This window comes from Falco rusticolus, chromosome 4, assembly GCF_015220075.1.
Source record: "Falco rusticolus isolate bFalRus1 chromosome 4, bFalRus1.pri, whole genome shotgun sequence".
NCBI classification, from domain to species: Eukaryota; Metazoa; Chordata; class Aves; order Falconiformes; family Falconidae; genus Falco; species Falco rusticolus.
Window position 1 is genome coordinate 97,871,415 of NC_051190.1, and position 22,705 is coordinate 97,894,119.

The 22,705-nt window shown below is 41.6% G+C and overlaps 1 protein-coding gene across 9 annotated transcripts in view; it reads left to right on the top strand.

Annotated features, from left to right (window-relative positions):
- TRAK1 (trafficking kinesin protein 1) overlaps positions 1-22,705 on the top strand; it is a 140,556-nt gene that overhangs the window by 72,593 nt on the left and 45,258 nt on the right. For 2 of the 9 annotated variants that reach the window (XM_037382721.1, XM_037382725.1), the window contains exon 1: positions 8,147-8,472. The exons of 3 other annotated variants lie outside the window; for them this stretch is intronic. In XM_037382721.1, coding sequence (XP_037238618.1) covers positions 8,409-8,472 — 64 coding nt within the window. In that variant the 5' untranslated portion in view covers positions 8,147-8,408. Of the gene's footprint in view, positions 1-8,146; positions 8,473-10,032; positions 10,171-16,599; positions 16,862-21,224; positions 21,229-21,291; positions 21,297-22,705 lie in introns of those variants that run through there. 4 more of the 9 variants (XM_037382724.1, XM_037382723.1, XM_037382722.1 and 1 more) reach the window with 4 other exon arrangements.

Below are 22,705 nucleotides of genomic sequence, written 5' to 3' on the forward strand. Positions count from 1 at the left end.
TAATTTTTGAGGATATTGGTGGTGGAAAGAGGAATATTTAAATATCCAAGCGTTTTAATTTTTTAGCAACTTTTGGGGGGAACTTAAGCTATAACCTGGGAATAGGCAATCTAGAGAATTAGTTCTTAAAATTTAATATATATAATAAAATGAAATGAAAATTCCCAACAATGGCAGTTGGGAAATGGAGTCTTCACACTTGGATGAAGATAACTTTTGGGAGGAGCTGAACAGTGTATTAGTGCTGTAGCTGTTCTTTTACATTCTGAAATTCCAAAGCACATCTTTTTCATTTTCTTTATATGCTTCAGACAGAAGGCTGAGCCAGCCCCTACAAAATTAACAAAATAAAGCTGATCTGACCTAAAGCATAATCAAATAAATCAAATGTTACCTCACCAGTCTCATTAAACTCTGGAGGCGGAGTGCCTTTTAAGGCAGTTTAAAATAAAGCTGCACAAATATATGATACAGCAAAGTGATGCTCCATCTCCCCGCCCCCAGCTTAGGGCACGCTTTCAGCTGGCGGCTGGGGAGAGGTCTGTAAGAGCCAGGCCTAGGGCACAGCTTTCCAGGCACAGCCACCAGACACAGCAGCTTGCCTGAGTCTGGGTTCTGCCTTGGCAGCTTATGAGGACAGGGCCCAGGATCATCTGGGAACCCTCTGAGATACTTGAGGGTGCCTGCTGCTGCCCAAGGTATGTGGAGCCACGGGGATATGGGCCCGAGGAACTGTCAGGTGCCCTTGATCCAGGGGTGCTCGGAGCCTTCATTGCAGCTGCTGCTGGTTAGGGATGGTCAGTCACCCTTTTAGGTGGTGCTTGGGAGAGCCCTAGGTGGCAGCCAGGCCCGGAGTGCAGCTAGCATGCAGCGCTTTGTGTGGAAGGTGCAAAGAAGGGGCCCTCATTGAGTGATGAACAGCCTAAACTTTCAGGTATGGTGGCGTTGTGCCACAGGGTGCATTCCACAGGTTTTGGACCACCTGTCCCTGCCAGGGCAGATACTGGAACCCAGACAGAACTTCAGATGGTGGATGCAGCCCTGCAAGTCCCAGGCTGCTGGGAGTGCCTGGGGCCTCTCCCTGAGGTAGGGAGAGATGGCCGCCTTTTACACAGGAGGCTTGCTGCAGGTGAAGAGCTATCTCCAGGCAGAGAAGCTGAGAGGAATTCAGCAGGCTGCGCAGCATTAGGGGGGTTGAGAGACCTAGACAGGATCCCCGAGGAGCTGCTGAGACACTCCAGAGAAGTGACTCCAGGGACCTTGATGAGCTGGAGAGGTGAGTCAGTAAGAGCTTGTGCAAGTCAGCAGAGGGAGGTGCCAAGTCCTGCATCTGGGGAGGAGCAACGCCATGCACGGTGCGTGCCTGGCTGGAAGGCAGCCTTGCAGAAAAGGGCCTGGTGGACATCAAGTGGAACATGAGCCAGCAACATGCCCGTGCTGCAAAGGCGGCTAATGGTATCTTGTATTAGGAGGAGTGTTGCTAGCAGGTGGAGGGAGGTGACTGTTCCTCTCTACTTGGTACTGGTGGGGTCACACCTGGAGTGCTGGGTCCAGTTCTGGGCTCCCTGATTCTGTATTCCTTCAGTGTAATGCAACTTGCATTCCTTTCCTCTCCCAGGAAGCTGCAATCATGACTGTCAGCGGCTTTTTTCACCTCCTTGTTAGAAAAATAGGTCATAACCATGCTGCTGTAATATTTTAGTCTATCCAATCAAGAGTGATGTTAAGCTCAACAAATATTCTTGTTGTCTCCAGGAGAAATATAACAACAGAAATCAGAGATTGTAGTTTACATTATTTCTAAATGGTGAACAGTTTACAAATTTGATTCTTTAAAGCTTTATTCTTCGTTTGCTTTATGCTGGATAGGGGTGTATTCTCCTAAATGTCTGTTTCTCGCTGTCATGGTCTCATTTAGAGCATTTGAGTATGCCCAGTGATACCTTAATTAACCTATGCAGCTGGTTTTGCAGGTAGGTTGCTGAAGACCATATCTATTTTGATTTTATACACGTGCAAATATAGTACTCCTCAGTAATAATTTGGGGGAAGGGAGAAATAATCTTCTCATGTGGAAAATAGGTTTTTGTCCTTAAGTAACTTCATTTCATCTGTCTGCCCCTGTCTCATGTTAAATCATTTTGTTTCAGTGGGAGAAGTTAGATTCTTCTCTGCATCAGAAGGGTCTTTTGTCTACCAGGTGAGGTCAGTGTTTAAACACCCTTATGGTGTTGGAAGGGACCAGCTCTGTCCCATCGGCAGGAAGTACTTGTACCATTTTGAAGCCCTGAATAGCAATTCCATTTTGACAAAGGAGAGTTGATCAAATCTGAAGCACCCATTTTTCTAAATACCAATTCTGAAAGCTGCTGATAACAATGCTTTTCACTGCTCTGGTTCCACTTTTCAGATTGAGCAAGCCACAGTGACATCTTGCTAAGCAAAATAACTATAGTGGAGGAGTCTCTGTCTAAAGTTGCAGAGTTGTTGCTCTGACTAAGTGTGCAAGTCACAGAATGACTGCTGTTCAACTGTTCTTTTAGAAGGTGAAACACCAGTAACTCTTCACTTCAGTAAATGAGATTCCAGTTTAGAAAGAACAGCATGCCAGCCTGTCCTTGAAAATCATTTGGACTTGTAAATATGCTTGCTTTCCTTTCTAATGTTCTTTAACTTACTTGTTTTTTAAAGTCAGTTAAAAATGTCAATTTGCAAAGTAAGTATTATGGCAACCCTGACTGTTAACAATATGCATTGCATAGTGATGGTCTGTACAGCTGCTCCTCTGATGGAAAGGGCTCCAGGTGATGTTAATGGACAACTTTATCCTGAGTGGTGGCGACTGTAGAAAATAATGAAAGGATATGGTGTTTAATTATCTGAACATCCTGATGTGATGCTGCAGCCAAAAGAAGAAATGTGACCCAGAGTTAATCAAATGGGAGGTAATGCACTGTTGCAGCTGTCAGGGAAATACTCCATCCAGCTCTGGTGTTCAGTTTCAGAGGATCCTCCTGGAACTGGAAAAGGTTTGGAGGAGAAAGCTGAGAATGACCAAGCATGGGAACTCATGATTTATAGTGACATAGTTTGCAGTGACACTCTTTGTATACTTTATTTGCTAGCAGAGATGACTTGCTGCTGCTTTGCACCCTCGCAACATGGTTCGCTGCATCCTCGAGTGTTCTCCTCCAACTTTCTTGAGAGGCCATGTTTATAAATGAGGTAGTTGCAATTACCTTAGTCAAAAATTCTCTTCAAACAAGGGAAAGGAATTGTGTGAATTTTGTAGCCTGGTTAATTTAGGCAGATCAGTGTTAACCTATGGTATGGATTTATTCTAGCAAAAAGGAAGGAGGAGAGGGCTTAAAAGCTTTTTCAAGCCAACTTTTCTGCTTAATAAAACCCCTTTGTAACTGCAAACTTGAGGAGTGCTCAGTCTAGGTGATCACAGTTGGCTACCAGAATTTTTTATCAGTCTGCATATTTTGCTCTGTGGAGAACAAGTAAAAGTGGTGGGTTTTTGTTTGTTTGCTTGCTTTGAAATTAACCATAGAAAAAATGGAGCAAAATCTAGCAGCTGGAAGAGAATGTTGAATGCATGTGAACAACTGTATTTAGCTTTGGAATAGGAAAAAGCAGATTCCTTTTAGTCACAAATCTATTATCTGAAATCTTTCTTAACCTTAAGTTTTATATGAATGTTTAGGTAAGTAAAACACATAAAAATCTCAGAAATAGTGTTGTAATATGGAGATGTGAATACACAGAGGTTCAATGTTGGTAGAAGCAGTCTAAAGAAAAATGTGTTCTGATAAGTTTTACATAAGATGAATCTGGTTTATAGCTGTAGGAAGGAAAAGTAGGGCTGCAGAGGCTGAAAGTAGGTTCTGCAAGGATGCAACTGATTTGTCAGCCTGGTCAGACTTTCATGTTGACAACTTGACAACCCTTCCAGCTCCCACTTTATGAAGCTACACTTTCTTATATAATTGAAGGGATGCTTGCATGTGGATATCTGGATATGTAGTATTCTGTCTGTCAAGGGTTTCTGTTTTCATGCTGGGAAGGCCATACACTTATCCCATATTTCTAAGTCTCTTGAGGAGTTCTGAAGTCATTTGACCACACAAGTGATTTTCTTCACAGAAGAAGAATGCCTTTCTGCATTATACCAATGTTTCCAATCAAATCTGTAGAAAAATATCATTAAAATGAACAAGAAGCCCCAAACCCCCACCTTGAGCTGTTTCTATCCCGTCTCATTGGAAAGGGGGGGTGTGTGCCGGGGGGAAGACAGTAAGATGAAAATTCTGTCGTGTTGAAGATTTCCTTTGTTTAAAATGTCAGGAATTAAAAAGGAGAGAGTCCCTGCAGCAATTTAAGCTTGTAGCCAGTGTTTGTATTTTAAATGCTTGTTTAATAGCATTACCAGACTGAAATTACCTTTTGGACAAAAATAATACAAGTGGAACAAATAGCTTATATGCAGAGCAATTGAGTTAATGTTGCCATAGGAACCTTTATTTTTCTCTGACAGTATTTTAACAGTGTAGCCTTAATTGCGTTTAATAGCGTGTGCAGTTCTTGCAGAATTTCAGTTATGCATACTCACAAGGCAAGACTGAGCTAGGGCTGGATTGCCTTGTCACGTTCCTGTTTCAAGATGGCACATTGTGACGGCAGAATGATCACATTTGGCAAAAAAGGTTGCGCTATTTGAAATGTGATTTGTTTAAAGATAATTTGTATGACTTTGTCCAAAGGCTTTCAGTGGCTTTTATATAATCCTTTGTGACTTACCTACTTGAAGTTCATGTATGCTTATTGTGTTGCTTTCACATCAGTATTGGGTGTAACAAAAATCTGATCAGCAAAATAAAGCCAAAAATAACACAGTCTCTGTCAAAATGCAAATAAGTTTTGTTTTTCAGACCCTTGTTATTTCAGTGTGCCTCTAGATTTCAAGAGGTAAGGTTAGCTTGATGCAAAAGCATTGTAACAGGGGGAGCCTCTGTGGGGAAATCATTATGGTCTCTGCGCTTTTCATGTACAAGGGTAGAAGTTAAGAAGACGTTAAGATTTCCTGACCTGTGGTGGGTACAGAGGGGCAAAAGCTGTGGCAGCCAGAGCTCAGATGCAGACTGTTCAATTCTTGTTGACTTTGCATTTTGGTATCCTGTAAATGAGGGAGAAGCGCCAGTAAATATGGCAGTGCCTTGGTTAAGGGTGTGCTTCTTTGCTTTGAATTAGCCACCCAAGAATCACAGTGCTTCCAGCCTAGAGCAGGTTGACTGACTTCATTTGGGTATTACACCAACTCAGTTGACCACCAGTAATAACTGAAGTACCAACATTAGACCTCTTCATCTGGAGACTGACTGCAGGAGAGCTGCAGGCCTTGGCCCCAGGTGCCTAATGCTGGCCTATGAAGGAGAACAGACAGGGTCCTAAGAGTAAATAAAGTTGGACAAAACCAGTGGTTTAGAAACATGGGCTTCAATTTGCTGCCCAGCCAAGAACATCTCACAGGGGCAAGGGGGAACTGTATTTGCGGAAGAGCTCTAGCACTTCCAGTCTCTATGAAGCTTTGAAGTTCACAGTGGTCTGAAACCATGTGCCCTTGTTCCTACTGCCTAGGAAGTTAAAAATGAGTGTTTTGTATAATGAAAAAAGTTCAAAGATCTTAGTCAGTGGCAATTAAAAAAATTAAGTAAATGGGTGGAGGCCCTTGAACTACAAAATCACAGAAGAGCAGAATGGTTGAGCGTGGAAGTGACCTCTGCAAGTCATCTGGTCCAATCCTCCTGCTCAAAGAGTGTCCCCTATGCAGGCTGTGACAATGCTCAGTCACCCTTCTATTTAAAAAAAAAAACAAAACCAACAACAAACCAACCACAAATTCTTACGTGCAGCATGACCCACCTGTGTTTCAGTTTGTGCTAGATGCCTCTGGGCATCACTGAAAAGAGCCTGCATCTGTCATCTTTGCAGCCTCTGTTCAGATATTTATACACATTGGTAAGATCCCCCTGAGCGCTCTCATCTCCTGGCTGAACAGTCCCAGCTCCCTCAGCCTTTCCTCATAGGAGAGATGCTTTGATTCCTTGGCCTTTGTGGCCCTTTGCTGGACTCTGCCTCCAGTAGCTCCATCTCTCTCTTAACACTGGGGAACCCTAACCAGACGTAGTACCCCAGGTGTGGCCTCACCGGTGCTGAGTAGAGGGGAATCTTGTGCATATTGCCAAATAGGTTACAATATTGTAGGATGAACACGGGGATTTCTGCACCCCGACACACAGACACCCTGACACACCCCGACTTAGAAACATGTTATTTTCCAGTGGAAGTAATGTGCCTGCAAACAAAGGTGTATTTGAGTTTGGCTGTCACCTGGAACTTTGGAGCTGAGTGAATAGCATGCTCAACTGCCACTGAAAAATGTTTGGCAGATGCATGAACCGATGTGTTAATCTGTGCTTCAGCTATCAATCTATAAAAGGGATGTAGCAATTCCCAACCTCAGAATTACTGCAGTGTTAATTTTTATACCAGAAAAGTTGAAATACTAATGCGGTCATGAAATGTATGTATTTTCCTTTGCATAGCTTGACTATGTCTTAAATATTGCTGTTACATAGAGCAAAGTGGTACCAGTCAGGGAGTAGAATATGTGGTAACAACATAGAGAAGACATGACTGAGAGTGAGCTTAATAGAAATCCGCGAAATCATGAGTGATTGGAAAGGAGAGATTGAGCATTCAGATTTCAGAGCTGGAAGCAGTGAATTAAGTTAGTAAAATTGAGTTGCAAAGCAGAAGGTGAGGGCTTCTTATATCATGAATAGTAGATGTGTGGAACTCCTTGCAAGAGGATGTTGGAGGTTCTGAAAATGTATACGGGCGCAAGAATAGACAGGGAAAGTCCATCAAGAACTGCTAAAACTAGACACTGTATCTGTATCAGGCTGTCTCTGAAGCTGGAAAAATTGGAGGTTGGGAGGGCAGTTGAGGGAAGTATTGGCTGGTTCTCCTTTACCCGCTCATGGCTGTTCTTGTAGATGGAGCCTTTGGCTGGGCAGACACCTCCTTACTCAGACCCAGTATGGCCTACTACCTTGTGTTATTAACATACATGATTCTACTGGTGTTCATAAAGGAATACAGTTTCCTAAAAAAGGAGGAGAAAGGGCTGAAGAGTATGTGGCTGTTATGCACAAAATGGATGTCAGTGCCTTTGGTAACTGTACCTGCTCAGATTCAGACATGCTTATTGAATCGCTGTTTGGTGATGATTTAACACCATCTCTTTCTCAGACAGATTTTCTTCTAATAGCTTAAACCATTCTATTTTGTGCTGCAAAAATAAAGTCTTCTCTTTCATTTCCAAAACACTGAATACAGACATTAAGCTAATCTGTGTGACAGTCTTCAACATTTTTAGGAATAGAGTAGTGAAAGTTTGTCCTAACCTCTTGTTTTCAGCTGTGAAGCTCAGATGCTTGGGAAGAAAAAAAGCCCAAACCCAAAAAAGGGTCAGTCGTTCATGGACAGGGCAAAAGTAGAAACAGATTAGCTTTATTGCAAAGGGAAATGTATTGCTGTCCTGATGTTTCTGATTCTTTCATTTTTTTGTTTACCACTTTTGCAATAACAAGATGCATAAAGGATTCTATTATATCAGCCCAGAATAGCGTAACAAAGCTGTAACGTAGCTTAATTTTCCATGGGGAAGGCAGGCTTTTATCAGATCGGGGAGGAGAGTAGTAATGGACTAGATTTTCATTATTAATGTACTGCATGTAACCGGTGAATTGTGATGGCATGATGGTGCTGTTCAGTGAGCAGTCAGCAGAGAGTTGTATCATCTTTCTGAGCAAGGATTTTTGCTTCCAGCATGGAGGGGTACTTCTAGTCCATAAAGCCAGAAAAGCAAAATGCATTTTCTTTATCTCTGCATTGCTTCTGGTGCCAGCTCGTCTCCATAGCAACATGTTAGACTGAAAGAGATGTGGAGACTAGGGAGGAAAGGAATGAGTTAGAATCAGCCAGGCGGTGGTGGTGTGTGTCCCCTACGTCAGCGCATCAGCCTTTCGATAGGATGATTTTGTTAACACCCATCCAAGGCTCCTGTGCAGAGCTTCTTTATTAGAGGAGCCGCCAGGGCATCTGCTTTTCCCTTCTGCATCCTTTTTCTGGTTTTTATTTTATTTTTATATTTTCCAAATACACCCTCCGCACCCCCCTTTTTATTTTAGTTGCCTCGTTGAAGATGTGCAGCTTATTTTCAGCTTCCTGTGAGCTTCCTTGCGCTGTGGTATTTCGCCAAGGCAGGAAGGCATGGCTGCATTTCACTTGACCTTAGCAGAGAAGTGAAATCTCGTCTATGTTGTTGAAGGATACTGACTATGCAGAAATTTATTGAAGCAGATTATTATGAACTGGACTGGTATTATGAGGAATGCACAGATGGTAAATATTTATTTGTAGTCTCTTGTTGCAGAATTTGGAGCTTGTAAGATTGGAGCATCATTATTCAAGGGTTTAAAAAATGAAATACCTAGAAAAAGGTACCCTGGTGTAGTGGAGATGCCTGCATTTCTGTTGCAGCTGAACATCTCTTGTGAGTGTGCTACAAGAGACTCAGCCGTATAGCTTTCTTTTTTTCAAAGGGAGTGGCAGAGGAGTGTATGTACTGTATGAGCAACCTTTGGGCAGGGGCAGTGGTATTTGAAATGATAACTGTATGTATTGAGCTAAAATTAAATACACTTACTGTAAGATTCTGTACTGGTTTGAGTTTTAAGTCTGTTTTTTCTGCACTACCAATATGCTGTAATATGTATATATTTAATGTGTTAATAGGCAGTATGTGTTTTCTCACTGGTTATTTGTCTGTGAAAGACGTTTGAAACTGGAGTTTCCTAAAAGTGAGCAGGTTAACTTTTTGAATTGGAAAACTATCTTCTGGGCCTTCTCCAATTTTTCTAATGTTTGCTTGGGTGATTATTTCTTTATCAGAGTACTGAATGTTTTCATCAGACTTCTGACAGAAGGCACATGAGGAAGAATAGGGAATGGCTAAAACTGTATTCTCTGCAGAGTGGAAAAATCAAGATTTCTCATTGATGGCATTCAGTGATAACCTGTAAAAGAAAATGCAGCCTTTGGGAAAGCAGTAGTTATATATGGATTTTATTCTGGTGGGAGAGCTTGGTTTAAACAAGACAAGTTCAAGATCAAAGTGAAGCAAAGAGCAGAAAGGAGAGTAGGCCATGGGGATGTTGTAAGTATGTGTTACACAAAGATATTTTGTAGTGATTTGATAACAGTATCAGAGGGGACGTAAAGAGTAAAGATAATTGTGACAAAATTTTGAATGTGTTTTTATGGTCTTTTCAGTGGTATGTGCTTCCATTTATTTCTCTGTACTAGATCTTGGAACTGAATGCCATTTCAGAAACTTGTTAAACTTCTCTTATGTTTAATTGATTACAGGAGTCCAGGTATTCAAAGAGGAAAGGTGTGTATTTATTTGAAAGATCTGACCACTTTAAATTGGATTTAATCCATTATGTAACCTTTATCCTAGGTTTAACCCTAGTAAATACTGTAGCATCTGATTAATCTGCATGATGTAACAAGCTGAGTTGGCCTGGTTTTAGAAGCTTTAGAAATAGAACAGTTATGCTGCCATTAAAAGCAGTAGCTGATTTCTACACCGCCCCCCCCCCACCCCCCCACCCCCCAGGTTAAATGCAGATAACCTTTTTATTGTTCATTTTTATGGTCCTTTGTCTGGTCAAAGCGTTGCTATGCAGAGGTGTGGTATGCCTGAATGTCTGAGTGAAGAGCCGATCTGCTCATCAGTTCTGTCTTAAGGTGTGTGCTGCACTGGAGAAACTATGGGAGTTCCATGGTAGTGGAATAAGCAACAGGTGTTAGGCAAGCATTTAAATCCTTTGTGGGATCAGGGCCTCAGGAGCACTAGTGGTTGCTCTGATTCTGGGCTTACGAGTTTTCCTGTGAGCGCTGAGCCGCCACCCAGCGTACTTCTTCCATGACCTGAGACCTGAGTATGTGCGTGCTGGCTGCTTGAAGTGTTTGGGAAGGTCTCCTCAAAGAGAAAGCAGCGTTTAATGTCTCATAGGGAAACCATTTCTCCGGTAGGTAAGGCATAATACTTTCTTAAAATTACTATTTTTTTAAAAATTATTAAAATATTACTTCTTACATGATGGAAGCATAGTGCTGTCAGTCCTGTCTCAGCCTCTCAGGTGAGTGGTAGCCCTCCAGGGTTTCTTGGAGCCTTTACGGGGTTAATGTTCTTTTGCTTCTCCCAGTTGAAGTACACAAGAAAAGGATTTGAGAGGTGCGGTGGAAGGCACAGTCTTTGGCCTTCAATACTGGCACATTAACTTGGGTTTGAAATGGTATTGACCTTTTTCCTGTTGATGGAAAAAGGTATTCTAATCGTAGTGGGAGACAAAAGAAATTTTTATAGAAGAAAATGGAGCTTTTCCAAAAACCTGGAGCAGATGGCATATTATAAGAGATGCCTGTCTCTTGATTGATGTTTGATTTTTCTGCCATGTATTTGTCAATACCAGAGTCATTTGCCTGAGAGTCTTTTTATATTCTGTAGAGAGTGATAGGCAGTTGCGGCTCAGCTGACCTGTTTTGAATATCTATTTTAGGACAAGATGAAGATAGTTAAAGAGCTCATTTCTCTGCTATACATGAACTCTCTGGAGCTCAGATGTATGCATGCATTCAATTTGTGAATCCCACCCAGTTCACCCTTTTTGGTAAATGTAACAGAGGAGAGTTGGTGGTACATTGAAACTAATTGGAAACCTCACAAGATACTATCCTACAGTATTATTTTTCTGATTAATTTGTTCATACATTTTTTTATCAGAGCTGCTGAGACTCAGATTTCCATGTAAAAGATGTGACTTCATCTCTTTTCCTTTTTTTAATAACTATTTCAGCAGCATGTGGTTTCTTGCTCTTCAGAGAAAAAAAGCCCTCTAAAATTACATCAGGCTATAATGCTATCATTTAACTTAATAGGTAAAAAAGTGACTCTCACTGTTACTTCAGATTTAATGAACCAACAGAGTAATGATGTCTTCAAATTGGGTTTGGTGGCAGTTATTTTTTTTTAATACCTTGCAAAAAAATTAACATGCTCAAAATTTGCCATTTATAAATCTTTACAAAGACTTTCTAGGGTTGGAGTAATGAATTAATCCCTTTAGGTAAGGTCCCCTACAGAGTTTATTTTTGGTAGGAGTAGATGGAAATAAGACAATAAAATGTCATACTGTTTGAATAGCATTACAATAAAATTAAACTTCTGTAAATAACAACTGTTACACTGTGCTTTTTAAATAATTTTCAAGTATAACATTTTATAATATGAGCAACGGTTGTCACCTTACTTGGCATTAATTAAATATATTGCGTAGGTGGAATGCGAAGGGGAAAGAGCTGGGTGTGTACTTGGGTAGGGAAGTAGCTATTTTCACCTCAGACTTTGAGACTGACAGAACCAATGATAAAAGAAGAAAAGATAAAACTTTTGTAGACATCTATCATGAAAGGAAGCAGTATAAAAGTCTAGGTTCATCTAGATGTTTGGGTGTTTTAGACAAAACCAAATAGATTCTTAAAAAAACCCACATGTAATGCAACTCGGGTGAAAAAAACAATGCAACACCCCCCCCCCCCCCCCAAACTACCAAACAACTAAATAAACAGATAAATAGATACCCATAGAAATCTTTATGAATAGCCTTCTCCCCCTGCCTCTTTCTTTAGCCATTTTTTTTATCCTCTCAATGAACAATGCTTTGTAGAGAAGTCCAGGTTGACTTTGGCTCAAATTACTTTTCTTGTGGTTTCTTCCATTACTCGTTTATTTCTAGCTGAACAACTTCATGCTAATGCCTGAGAGTTCATTGCCTACAATTCCAGGTGACTTTGTGTATGTGCAATTGGCTCTTTTCTCCTGCTTTTGTGGGCCTTGAGTTTCAGCAATTCTTGTGGAGAAGATGGTGCTTTTTCCTTTTTTCCCTGCCAATCCCACTGTGTGCCCTGTTCGTTACACATGCTGAAGCTTCTAACTGCTTTTATGTTTGCTTGAGCAACTTTATCTCACTCTCTTTGTCATTCCAGCACACCTTATCCTGGTTTTGCTCTTCTCTAACTTTCAACCCCTACCTGTATTTTCTTCCTGGTCTCGTTGAAATTTTTTCATCACGTGATCACATGTTCTGTTTGCAGTTACTGTTTGGAGCTTTTCTCTGTTTTATTTTCCACTGCACTGAAATAATTATCAGCAAGCTCCCTAACTTTCTTTTTCATTGAACAATAATTAATAATGTTAAGGTTTGTTCTCCTTGACCTCTCAGCCACTTTAAGAATGTAAGAATGATTACTTGCCTTGCCTATATTGTGCCTTTACAGATGTAAGACTGCGTCCTGGTTCCCCTCTGCTCCCCCCCACCACCCCACTCCCTTTTTTTTTAAGTCACTCCTTTAAGGTAGCATTAGAAGAATATTTTGTATTCCCTGCTGCAGCTCTTAAGAGTTCTTGGTTCTCCATGTTTCTTCTCTGTGCACCTTAATTACGGGTAACCTTGCAAACACACCTCTGTCATCTCTTTGGGTGGCACAGTCAACCATTTTCCTTAAAATCCGCTTCCCATGACATCTTACCCCATACAGCAGGAGTTTAGCTGACGGTTGGGCATTTATGATGAATCATCGTCTCCCTCATATATTAGCCTCTTTTGTCTCTGGCCCTGTGGACAGAGTAACCCTGGTGTTACTGTGGGTGTTGGGTGGACGCTGACTTGTGGCATCTAATGCTGTCTAAATCTGTGAGAATCTTACAAATGCCTGTTGCATCCAACCTCTGAAACAGCCCTTGCTCTATAGGTATGGGGCTAAAATTCTCATTCAGGTTGTTCTTGTTTTGCTTCTGTGTCCTGTATCTCTATACTTGATAAATATGGTTGAATTTTGCTTATATTCATGTAATCATTGATACCATTTCCTAGTTTTCTGCTTTTTGCTATGTCACTTCTTGTTCTTTATTCCTCCATTGACTCTCTATTCAGTCAGACCCAAGCTACTTGTACTTGTATGTTACCTCTATGTATTTCAGTATGGAGGTATCTTTCTTCTTTATTCTGCTCACCTGCTGAATTTCCAGGTAGGCTTTTTCCTACTTCATCCCATTTTGTTTCATTTTTGCAAAAGTAACATGCTGTCCTTTTGGTTGAGTTGACAGAAGATAATTTGGGTGGGATTTTGAAAGAGTGGGAAACATGCAAAACCTGTGAAAATTTAACAAGCTAACTTTACTTGACTGAGCAAAGCACATGTTCAGTGACCAATTTATCTTCCCTCCCTGAAAAGCCCACCCCAAAACACCCACATTTCTTCAACATATTTAAAATCCGAGTGCTGCCGTTTCAGGTGTTGTTTTTAGGATTTGTTTGCTTACAGAGACTCTCTTTGCAGCATTGTTATTATTAGTTAATTGTGGTCAAAATTAATGTGGTTAATTGTGGAAAATTTTATTGATAAGGAAAGGTTAGAATTATTTGAATACATTGGAGTTCCTTGGAAATAATGACTCAGGACATGAGGGTTTGTTTGTGTTGTGTCCAGCCTCACCCTTCTTCAAACGAGCTCCTAGTTCGCGTGTTTGCCGTTTGATCGCAAAGTTGCTGAAGGCCATCTGTACCTTAGTGCAAGCTTCGCATGAGGAATGTGCATCTGTGTGCTTTAAGGATTGCAGCTCACTTAGCAAGCTTCCTGAAGGAAGTTAAATGTCTTTCGCCGCTAATGCAGAGCAGTGATTGCAGCAAATATGCCAATTTTACTTTGCAGTGGCAACCCATAAAAATGTGTGTTCATTCTGGTATATTCTTGAAGTTCCTGAGTATGTATTTATAGGAAATATTAAAAATCACTTTTGACTCTTTCCTGATTAGAAGGTATATTTTCAGAACCATACGCAATGTAGCTTTTCCCCTCCTCCATAGCTGCTTATTGTTTGGTATCTGTTGGAAACCTGGCTCTTAGTCTTTAGAAAGTCAATATTCCTGCACTATTAGAAGGACTTAATGCAGAATAGCACTGAAAATGAGTTGATAGTGTAAGGGTGGGGTACACATTCCTTCTCCACCCATTAGTAATTTGCATCAGCATTTTTCATACACTGATATCAAAGTGGGCATTGCAACACTTATCTTCCAGCTTTTGAATGTCAGAGTCCTCCTGTGTGGCTTGAGTTCACATGAGTCACAGTTCAGAAGTCAGCTTGTGGAAATACTCATTTATTCTCCTTATATTGTCATTTAGCCTGGAGAGAAGGTGGCTCAGGGGAGACCTTACCACTGTCTACAGCTACCTGTAAGGATGCTGTAGTGAGGTGGCTGTCGGTCTCTTTTCCCAAGCGACCAGTGATACAAAGAAGACAGGATAGTAGAGAGGAGAGGAAGCGGTCTCAAGAAGCACCGGGGAGGTTTAGGCTGGATATTAGGAAAAAGTTCTTCACCAAAAGGGTTGTGAAGCATTGGAACAGGCTGCCCAGGGAGGTGGTTGAGTCACCATCCCTGGAGGTATTTAAAAGACCAGTAAACGTGGCACTTAGGGACGTGGTTTAGTGGTGGGCTTGGCAGTCTTAGGTTAATGGTTGAACTTGATGATCTTCAAGGTCTTTTTCACCTTAACAATTCTGATGCTATATGTATCTTGGACAGCAACGTGCATGTTTTCAGTGTATCACCCACTGCCCTGCTCTCCTTTGTAAGCTAGTTGGTTAGCTATAGTGAACACTTGCCAGCAATATTAAACCCATAGTATGTCAACAGAGTTGGCAGGGGTGGACTCCTCTGTCCCTAAGTTTAAAAAGGTGCTACTGGCATTTTTTTTAAAATGAGTTTGTTTTGGTTATTCTCTGAACTTCCATTCTCTAGCTATTACTAAAATGTGATAAATTGACACTGGATGGCAAGTAGGTACTTAAGACTCTTACTGTCTTTTTTTATTTTATTTTATTTTAAAGAGTTTTGATTCACTGTTACAGGGGAGAAATGAAGACACAGGAAAGCTCTAAGGAGCCAGAAACTAGAAGTAAACCCTATTACATTGTTATTAAAATTGCATCTTTTAATGTCATGATAAGTGGAGAAAGGGACAATCCCATTTTTTCCCAAAGAGTTCTTGAGGCTATTGCTGCTGCTGAATATTGCAGTAAATTTTGGCAAAGGTCAGGTTAAGTTGGAGTAGTAAGGTCCTTCTTTATTCAGAAATGAGTGTTCCTTTCCTCAGCAAGCACTTAATGTATTTCATATCCTTTGGCTATTTTTAATATAAACATTGGTACAGTGTTTGTATATAAATATTAAGAGTTTAAAACATAAACCAGAATAATTTGTTGTGATTGTATAAAACAAGTTCTTTCCCATCTCGTAGTGCCTGGTACTCTCACACCACTGGAGAGGTGGTAGTCGAGAAATTGTTTCTATGTGATCCTAACTGTTACGTTCCGCTGGCTTGTGGTGCTTGGCTCCCTTCCTCCCCAGCAGTTAGGGCCCCTCGGGGGGTGATGAGCTGCCCTTGGCTTGCGGTGCCCCCATTTTGCCTGCCATAGGAATGCCTTCTGCAAGCAGCAAAGGGCACCTCTTTGCCATTGAAAAGTAAGGGAGGCAACCTGGCAAACATTAAATATCTACAGCCGCAGAAAGTTAAATAAGAAAGTTAACCTGCCCTATGTCTGTAGTCAAGTTTAGCAAACAATCTGTTGGAAACCAAGAGGTCTGAGCACAAGGAGGGAGTTTTCTTTGTTGTTGAACAAAGAGAGACGTCCACCCTTGAAAATGCATTAGGGTGCCCTGTGTGGACTTGAGGTATTTCGTTTCCCCACAGCACACAGTAAAGGCGACTGTGGAAAACGTGTTTGACAGCTGATGTGATATGTCATTTAAATGCTTGGTACAACCATAGTATTTTTTTGAAAAAGCAATAAAAAAGCTCCCTTCCCCCCCAGCCTGATTCTTTGCACAGTGGTGTCAGTGCAGCTGGACTGCTGTGCAAGAGCCAGACTCTTCTGCGCAAGAGCCTCAGCCTTCGAGACCTCTCTGCTGGGTGGGATTGGCCATGTGCGCAGGCTGTGGCTGCTTGCTGCTCCCCTGAAATCTGTTACTTGCAGCATTGGGCAACTTGAGAGGTGATTAAACTCCGTGAAGGTGCACACCCTTCACTAGGTGTGACAGTCGGAGGCTGGGTCGGGCTGTGCTGCCGAGACACTTGCAGGAAGCTACCACTTCACTTGGACGAGCAGGGGCAGAGGAGGGAGAACCTTGTTGACTGAGGAGTTCCGAGGACGTGGGTTTTCAGCCCACTTACTTTGTCTGGAATATGCTGGTGGAGCTGTTGAGCAGAAGCAGGCTGCCCTCAGAGCTGGTATGAGGAACAACATAAATCTTCTAGCAATTATTAGACAGATGGTCTCTTCCCTCCTCCACCCCATCTGTACAACAGAAAGCTGTTGTGCTAAGGACAAATACTCAGTTGCTCAGGAGCTCCCTGGCTGAGCATGTGAGTGAGGAAAGATGGTATCCTGCTTTGTGGAGACCTCGCTTTGCTCTCCCCCAAAATACAGCCTCCGGGGGAATGACTTCCCATCTCCTGTGAGACTAAGGCATCATATCGTGTCTGTTTGGGACGAGTTCAGCAATGTCAGTGAAGGAAGAGGAAAGCTTTGAATATGATTATGAAAAGGAAAGTAGGAGAGAAGGCACATTTAACAGGCAGAGCCTTGATATCTTGGAAGAAGGTACTTTTCACCTTTTGATTTTAAACTTTTACGGTAGTAGCAGATGGCAACGTATAAGTTATTTGAGTGATGTTTGTGGATTTAAATCTACTAAATTTTACTTTTTTTTAAATGTGTAGCCAGTATGTTCAGATGGAATACTAAGAAGATACTCATGAGCAGGATGGATCTTGATTTATATACACTACTTTAAAGAATAAATACATTATCAAAAGATATAGACTATGCAATATCTTTCTAATAATGAAACTGGATTTGGGAAATTATCTTTCTTTGGAATTGTACGCGGGTTTTGTATGTACATCTTGTGTGTGTGTTATGAAGCTGTGTGTGTTGTCATTAGGTACTTCTAAAAATGAGTAGAGCAAACAGAGCAACAATTTTGTGCTTGTCCATGAACTTGAAAGCGAACAAACAGAAAAAATCCAAGTTTTGGGTCTTGTGATTTAATCTTGCAACAAAACAAGCAACTGAACAATCTTGTCCTGCTTTGTGGAAATAATGGACATCTGCGTTCTGCAGGCAACTGGGCCGTTGGGGTGGGAGTGTGAGTGTATGTGCATTGCAAACCCTCCTGTGCACCTGCTGTATGCTGTGCACTGGCTGCTTCCCACCAGTCTGGCCATCTTTTTCAGGGCTTCAGGTGCCAAAAGTTAAATGTACCGTTTATGTGATTTCATGTGCTGTAAATTTTGCTTGAAAATAGCAGCTTTACGCTAGAGAACTGTTACTTCCAAATACACTATCATAAAGCTGGTGTAAAGGTACTTTGAAAGATTTGTCAGCGCAGAGGATGTGACGTGCTGTGCATTTATACCCTTATGTACCTTATAGGAAAGAATTCCTGTGTCCAGAGCCCCAGTGGATGAAATGTGCTTTTTGAATCTTGTTTCATAGGTCTTTCCTGTAAAGATCTCCTCAGAATCACATATTCCACCTGGATTTTAGTCATACTTGGTCAATAAACCATCCGTCTCTCCTGTTGTGGGTCTCTGAAGGAAGCTGAGCTAACCTGTGTGCCTCTGCAAAGTGGAAAGGTGCTGGAGAGAATGCTGGTAGAAGGAAACTTAAAACTAGGGATTGGAGTGGGGAGGAAACTTATAAGAGAGGCCAACCAACACTTTCATATTTGATTCCTGGGGTTTTTTTAGTGATTAAATGGTTGCTGAAATGTACATCATGCTGTTCTTATTCTTCTTGTTGACTTTACCTTTTGTCCAGATCTAAGTAGTCTGAAGCTGTTCTTGTTGATTTTGAGAGAAAAAAAGAAAGCTTAGTTCCATCTGGGATAAATTTAGCCCTGTCCTTCTACAGTACCTTCCCTTCAAAAGCTCAGTATGTATTTGAAATGCCTTCTAAAGATGCTTTCTCTCCTCCACCTATACATTCAGGTCACCTACACAGTTAGTGTAGTAGTGATACAGGTGCACGAAAATGATGTATGGTATTTCTATGTATCTTTGCATGTGGGTGCACTTAGGAACGATAGTATTTTTCTTGGGGATGAGGTAATTCGTTCTATAAGTAGAGCAGATGGAAACACCAGCCTTTTCTTGCCGAACAAAAGAAGCATTCTAGCTATATCTGGCTATACATCTGGTATCAGAATGGACGATCTGAGAATATGCCTTACTTTAATCATTGTATAAATAAGTATATTATTGAAAAGAAGGGGAAAAATAGTGTGATTAAGACTCTTTAATTGTTTGGCCTATTCCACAGGCAGAACATGTACTCACTACTTGTCTGTTATTTCTGTGGTCATTTTGATGTTGAGTTTTTTTTCCTGTCCCAACATGTAGGTCCTGTGACTGCCCTCAGTCCTGTTTAGAGATCCTTTGTCCCAGAACTAGTGGTGTACACTTGGCGGAGTTGCAGAATCGGTTCTCTTGATGAGTATGGGGAGCACCTTCATAAAGGTCTAGACAGAACAGTCCTAGAGTTAGTGCATTGCTTTGGAGTTGTAAGTTCTCCTGACAGCAACATGTTTACTCTTCATTTGATAAGCTGGTCTGTGAGCTGCCTACAGTGAAACTTTGTGCAGGGATATCTGCTGATAGACTCCTTAGGTTTTGTTCATAAAAGAATCTGAGTTGTGAAAGGACAGCCTGTCAGTTTTCTTTGGTTAGTGATTTGTTTGGGTCAGCTAATTCTGAAACTGGGCTGTGTTTTGATTCTTGCTTTTGCAGGTGGGACAGGAAAAGACTATTAGCTGTTTAGGACCTATGATAGCAGCTAGCCATTACTGTTTCAATTTACTAATGTAACAGAATAAAAGTCCTTGTCTAAAGTACTGGGTAAATGCAGGCTAAGACTCTAGCTGAAGTTTAATTAAAAAAAAAAAAAGAAAAAGAAAAAAGTTAAATCTCAAGTTCAGGCACTCTGGGGTCTCACTTACAGGAAAAGTAAAATGCTTGGTTTGTCTTACAAAGACATTGAGTAGAATGGAGGCCATACAGGGCTCTGGAATCTTCAAACACTGAAGCAAAGAAAATGGAGACTAGTATTTCTTGAAAACTTTGGCACAGCCAATCCCTCCCAAAGAGTTGGAATAGGAAAAGGTCACGTATTTAAATGAGGGAGACCATGCAGAAAGATTTACAGTCCAGATCCTGATTTAAGCCTTACACCCATTTATTAGTTGCAAGGACTGCAGTCCAGACATGTCTTGACAGGAAATGGATGGAGGAGAATGTCAAGACAGTAATTCAATGGCTAATAATCAGCAATCCTGCACAAAAAGTTTTACTTTTAACAGAAGAGTTGTGCTGAGTTGTATCAGTGAACGGTGTGAACATTGCATTGAGGCGATGGTGAGTTCCCTCCGGGTGCTTTTCCTTATCTCCTTGGTTTCACTTTGTGGCTGTATTTTCTAAGTTACCTCATTTGATCTGTGTTTATGCTAATAGAAGGAGCAAGTGTGTGATGTTCTTGATGAAATTGCCTTTAACCTGATTCTTCATTCATCACAAGAAAATTTGGTGCAGTTCTTGCCTTGCTTAGAGGAAGTACTTTGAAATGGCTGCCTACCTGTGTATTTGACATAAGCTTTAGAAAAGAAAGAACAGCAAAATGTTTTCCCGAACCTGAGATTAAGTAATAGTGTAGGTTTGTATGTGAGGCTTTAACTGTGTGAGAGAAATGGTAGTGAACAAACACCCTTCAAAACATAGCTTAAATGACAAGATAAAATGTCTTCTTCAAGAAGAATCAGTAACTGCACCTTAATAGTAAAAGATTAATTTGCAAACTATGCCATTGAAATGACAGTAAGTGAAGCTGTAACATTTAAAAAAAAAAAAAAAAAGGAAAAGAAAAAAATCTGTTGGCATTATCTATTGAACTTAAGGTAGTTATTTTTCACCGCACTAATATGGCCTTGCTGATGGAGTATGTATTGCTCACAACTTTGCGTTCTTCCAGACTCCTCCATGGATCTCGCCCACAGTGTGACTTGACAGTTGTGAAGCAGTTGGCAGGCTGTGACCACTCTTTATCCCCGTAACCAGGGTCACAGCCACCCGCTGAACTCCAGATCTGCCTGCTGGAGGGACTGGGCTGCCTCTGTGCTTGGAGGAGTGGGGGTGGCTGGAGGAACTGCTGGCGTGTTGGGTCAAAATTTGGACTTATAGCAAGTCATGCCTCAAAAGTACATTTTATTTTATTTTTCACACTCCAGTGACAACAGTCACTTAAAATTTTTCAGCTCTTCAGGTGAATGTGTTCTCTTAGGGCCATCTCAGACATGAGGGGCAACAGCGTGCCTGAAGCCTCTGCTCCAGCTTAGCCAGGGCTGCCAGAAGGTCCTCTTCAGTGGAGGAAAAGCTACTATTTTAATCTTTGAACATGTAAAATCCTGCTACTCTGGGCCAGTAACAGAGCTGATGGCATGTTTTAGGTACCATTTTCCCAAGTCTGTTTGAAAGGGAATATATATAATATGGCAGAGTTTCAGAATTCCTTATGCGCTTGGCTCAGGTTGGTGCAGTGCTTGCAGTAACTAGTGCCAGAGCATAGCTGTCAGTGGCTCTAGAACTGAATCTGTGATTTTAGCAAGTGCTTTATCCTCAGAGTGCAAAAGTAGCCTTTTGGAAATGAAACCCTTGTGAGCTGAGGAGTCGGAGTCTGCCGGGGTCCCTGACTACTGATGTTTGCCAGGTGGTACCTGGCAGTGGGGAGCGTGGCTGGCCAGTCAGCGTTACTGCCCGTGGTCCGTGCATCTCCAGTGCGCGACATTCAGCATGCAGGGAACGTGCCACTGTGTTGCCAGTGCTCGGGCAGAGCTCTGAGCAGCAAGGAGGCAGACACAAGCTGTTCCTGAGGCAGGGCTTCTCATGACTGAGCAAGAATATATAGGCCTTGCAATAGTTAAAGGCTTTGGGTAGGGCACTGTTGAGAATGTCCCCCGCTGCCACCTTGCCTGTAACAAGCTTCAGTATTAAAATTGCCAGAGATCTGTGCTCCATGAAGAGTATTCCCTTATCCTGGTGTAGTTTCCAAGAAAATAAATTTTGGTAGTAGGGAAACCCCCATGCCCTAGGGCCTTCTCTGTTAGACTCTATATACAGGTCAGTATTATCTGCCTAAAGCCTGAAACTTTACTGTAACATCTTATCCCCCTTCTGTTTCCCAGTAGTTGAAAATAGATGGGAAGAGGTGCAGTGGGAGCTGGGCTTTCCTCTTCAGACATGGCTGCTCTCTTTTAGTTATTTAGTTTGTCCTGATTGCTAGGTCTCAAAAATGATGGGGGGATATGCCTCAAGGAGGGATGCAGGGAGCAGGGGCTGAGAACACTTGTGACTGCTGGCTCCTGTGATTATCTTCCACACACCACCCCCCCCCCGCCCCTTCCATCTGAATCCCCTGTTCGGTAGGTGGTGGCTCACTGCAGCAGCTCCCAATAATGGTATTCTTGCTTCCCTTCACTTCTATGGCTGTTTCCTGTTCCTGGAAACAATTTTTCTCTAAGTAGCATGCTAAATGGCTGTGTAGTTTTCGGGGAGCAATCCAGGAAGGTACATACTTTCCTCTCTTCTCCCTGAGCATCTTCAGCTTGGGAATTGGTGCTTTCTTCAGTGCAGTGCTCAGAGCCTGAAAGAAGCTTCCAATCAGGTGCTGCATTAGATAGGTGATGAGAGAGAAATCCAGAGTATACTCATCCTTTCAGCTATACTCACGTTGGGAAACACAGGAATGTGAGTACCCATACATTTTCAGGCTTTAAGAGGGTATGAGGATGGTGCTTTGTATTTAAAGTTAGAGGAAATACTTGATCTCTGTTGCATTTATCCATATTTGAGTTTGTCTGTTAGGAAAAAAAATCAACCACCAAACCCAATACTTTGAACTGCAAATGTGTCCCTGATAGCATGTATTTAATGCTGTTATGAAAATAGTGTAACAGAAGCTTTCTCTGTTGTTTGTTTCCTGGTTTGGATCTGTGACATTACTTTCAAAGCAGTTACCAAAACATGTTTTCTAACTCTGCGTCTCTAGAATTCTATGGTTGTTCCACTTGCGGTAGACTTTTTGGAAAAATATTGTTACTCTTCCTTTCTTTGTCTAGCAGCCCTCTCCATAAACTGAGAGGTGCAAAGTGTATTTGATTTGAATGTTTGCATGTACCCATGCGTTTAGACACTGCTCTTCCTATCACCCTCAGGCGAACATACTACTGATTTGCAAGTGAGTGAAGAGAGGTCAGTAAATTGGCACTGTGGGTTTTGTATTACAGAGCATTGCCCTTCATTTGCTCTTGTTTTATCTTCACAGTAGTGTTACCGCACTCACATACTCATCGGAAACTCCAGCAGGCTAGAAACATACTATGCAGAATCCATGAGA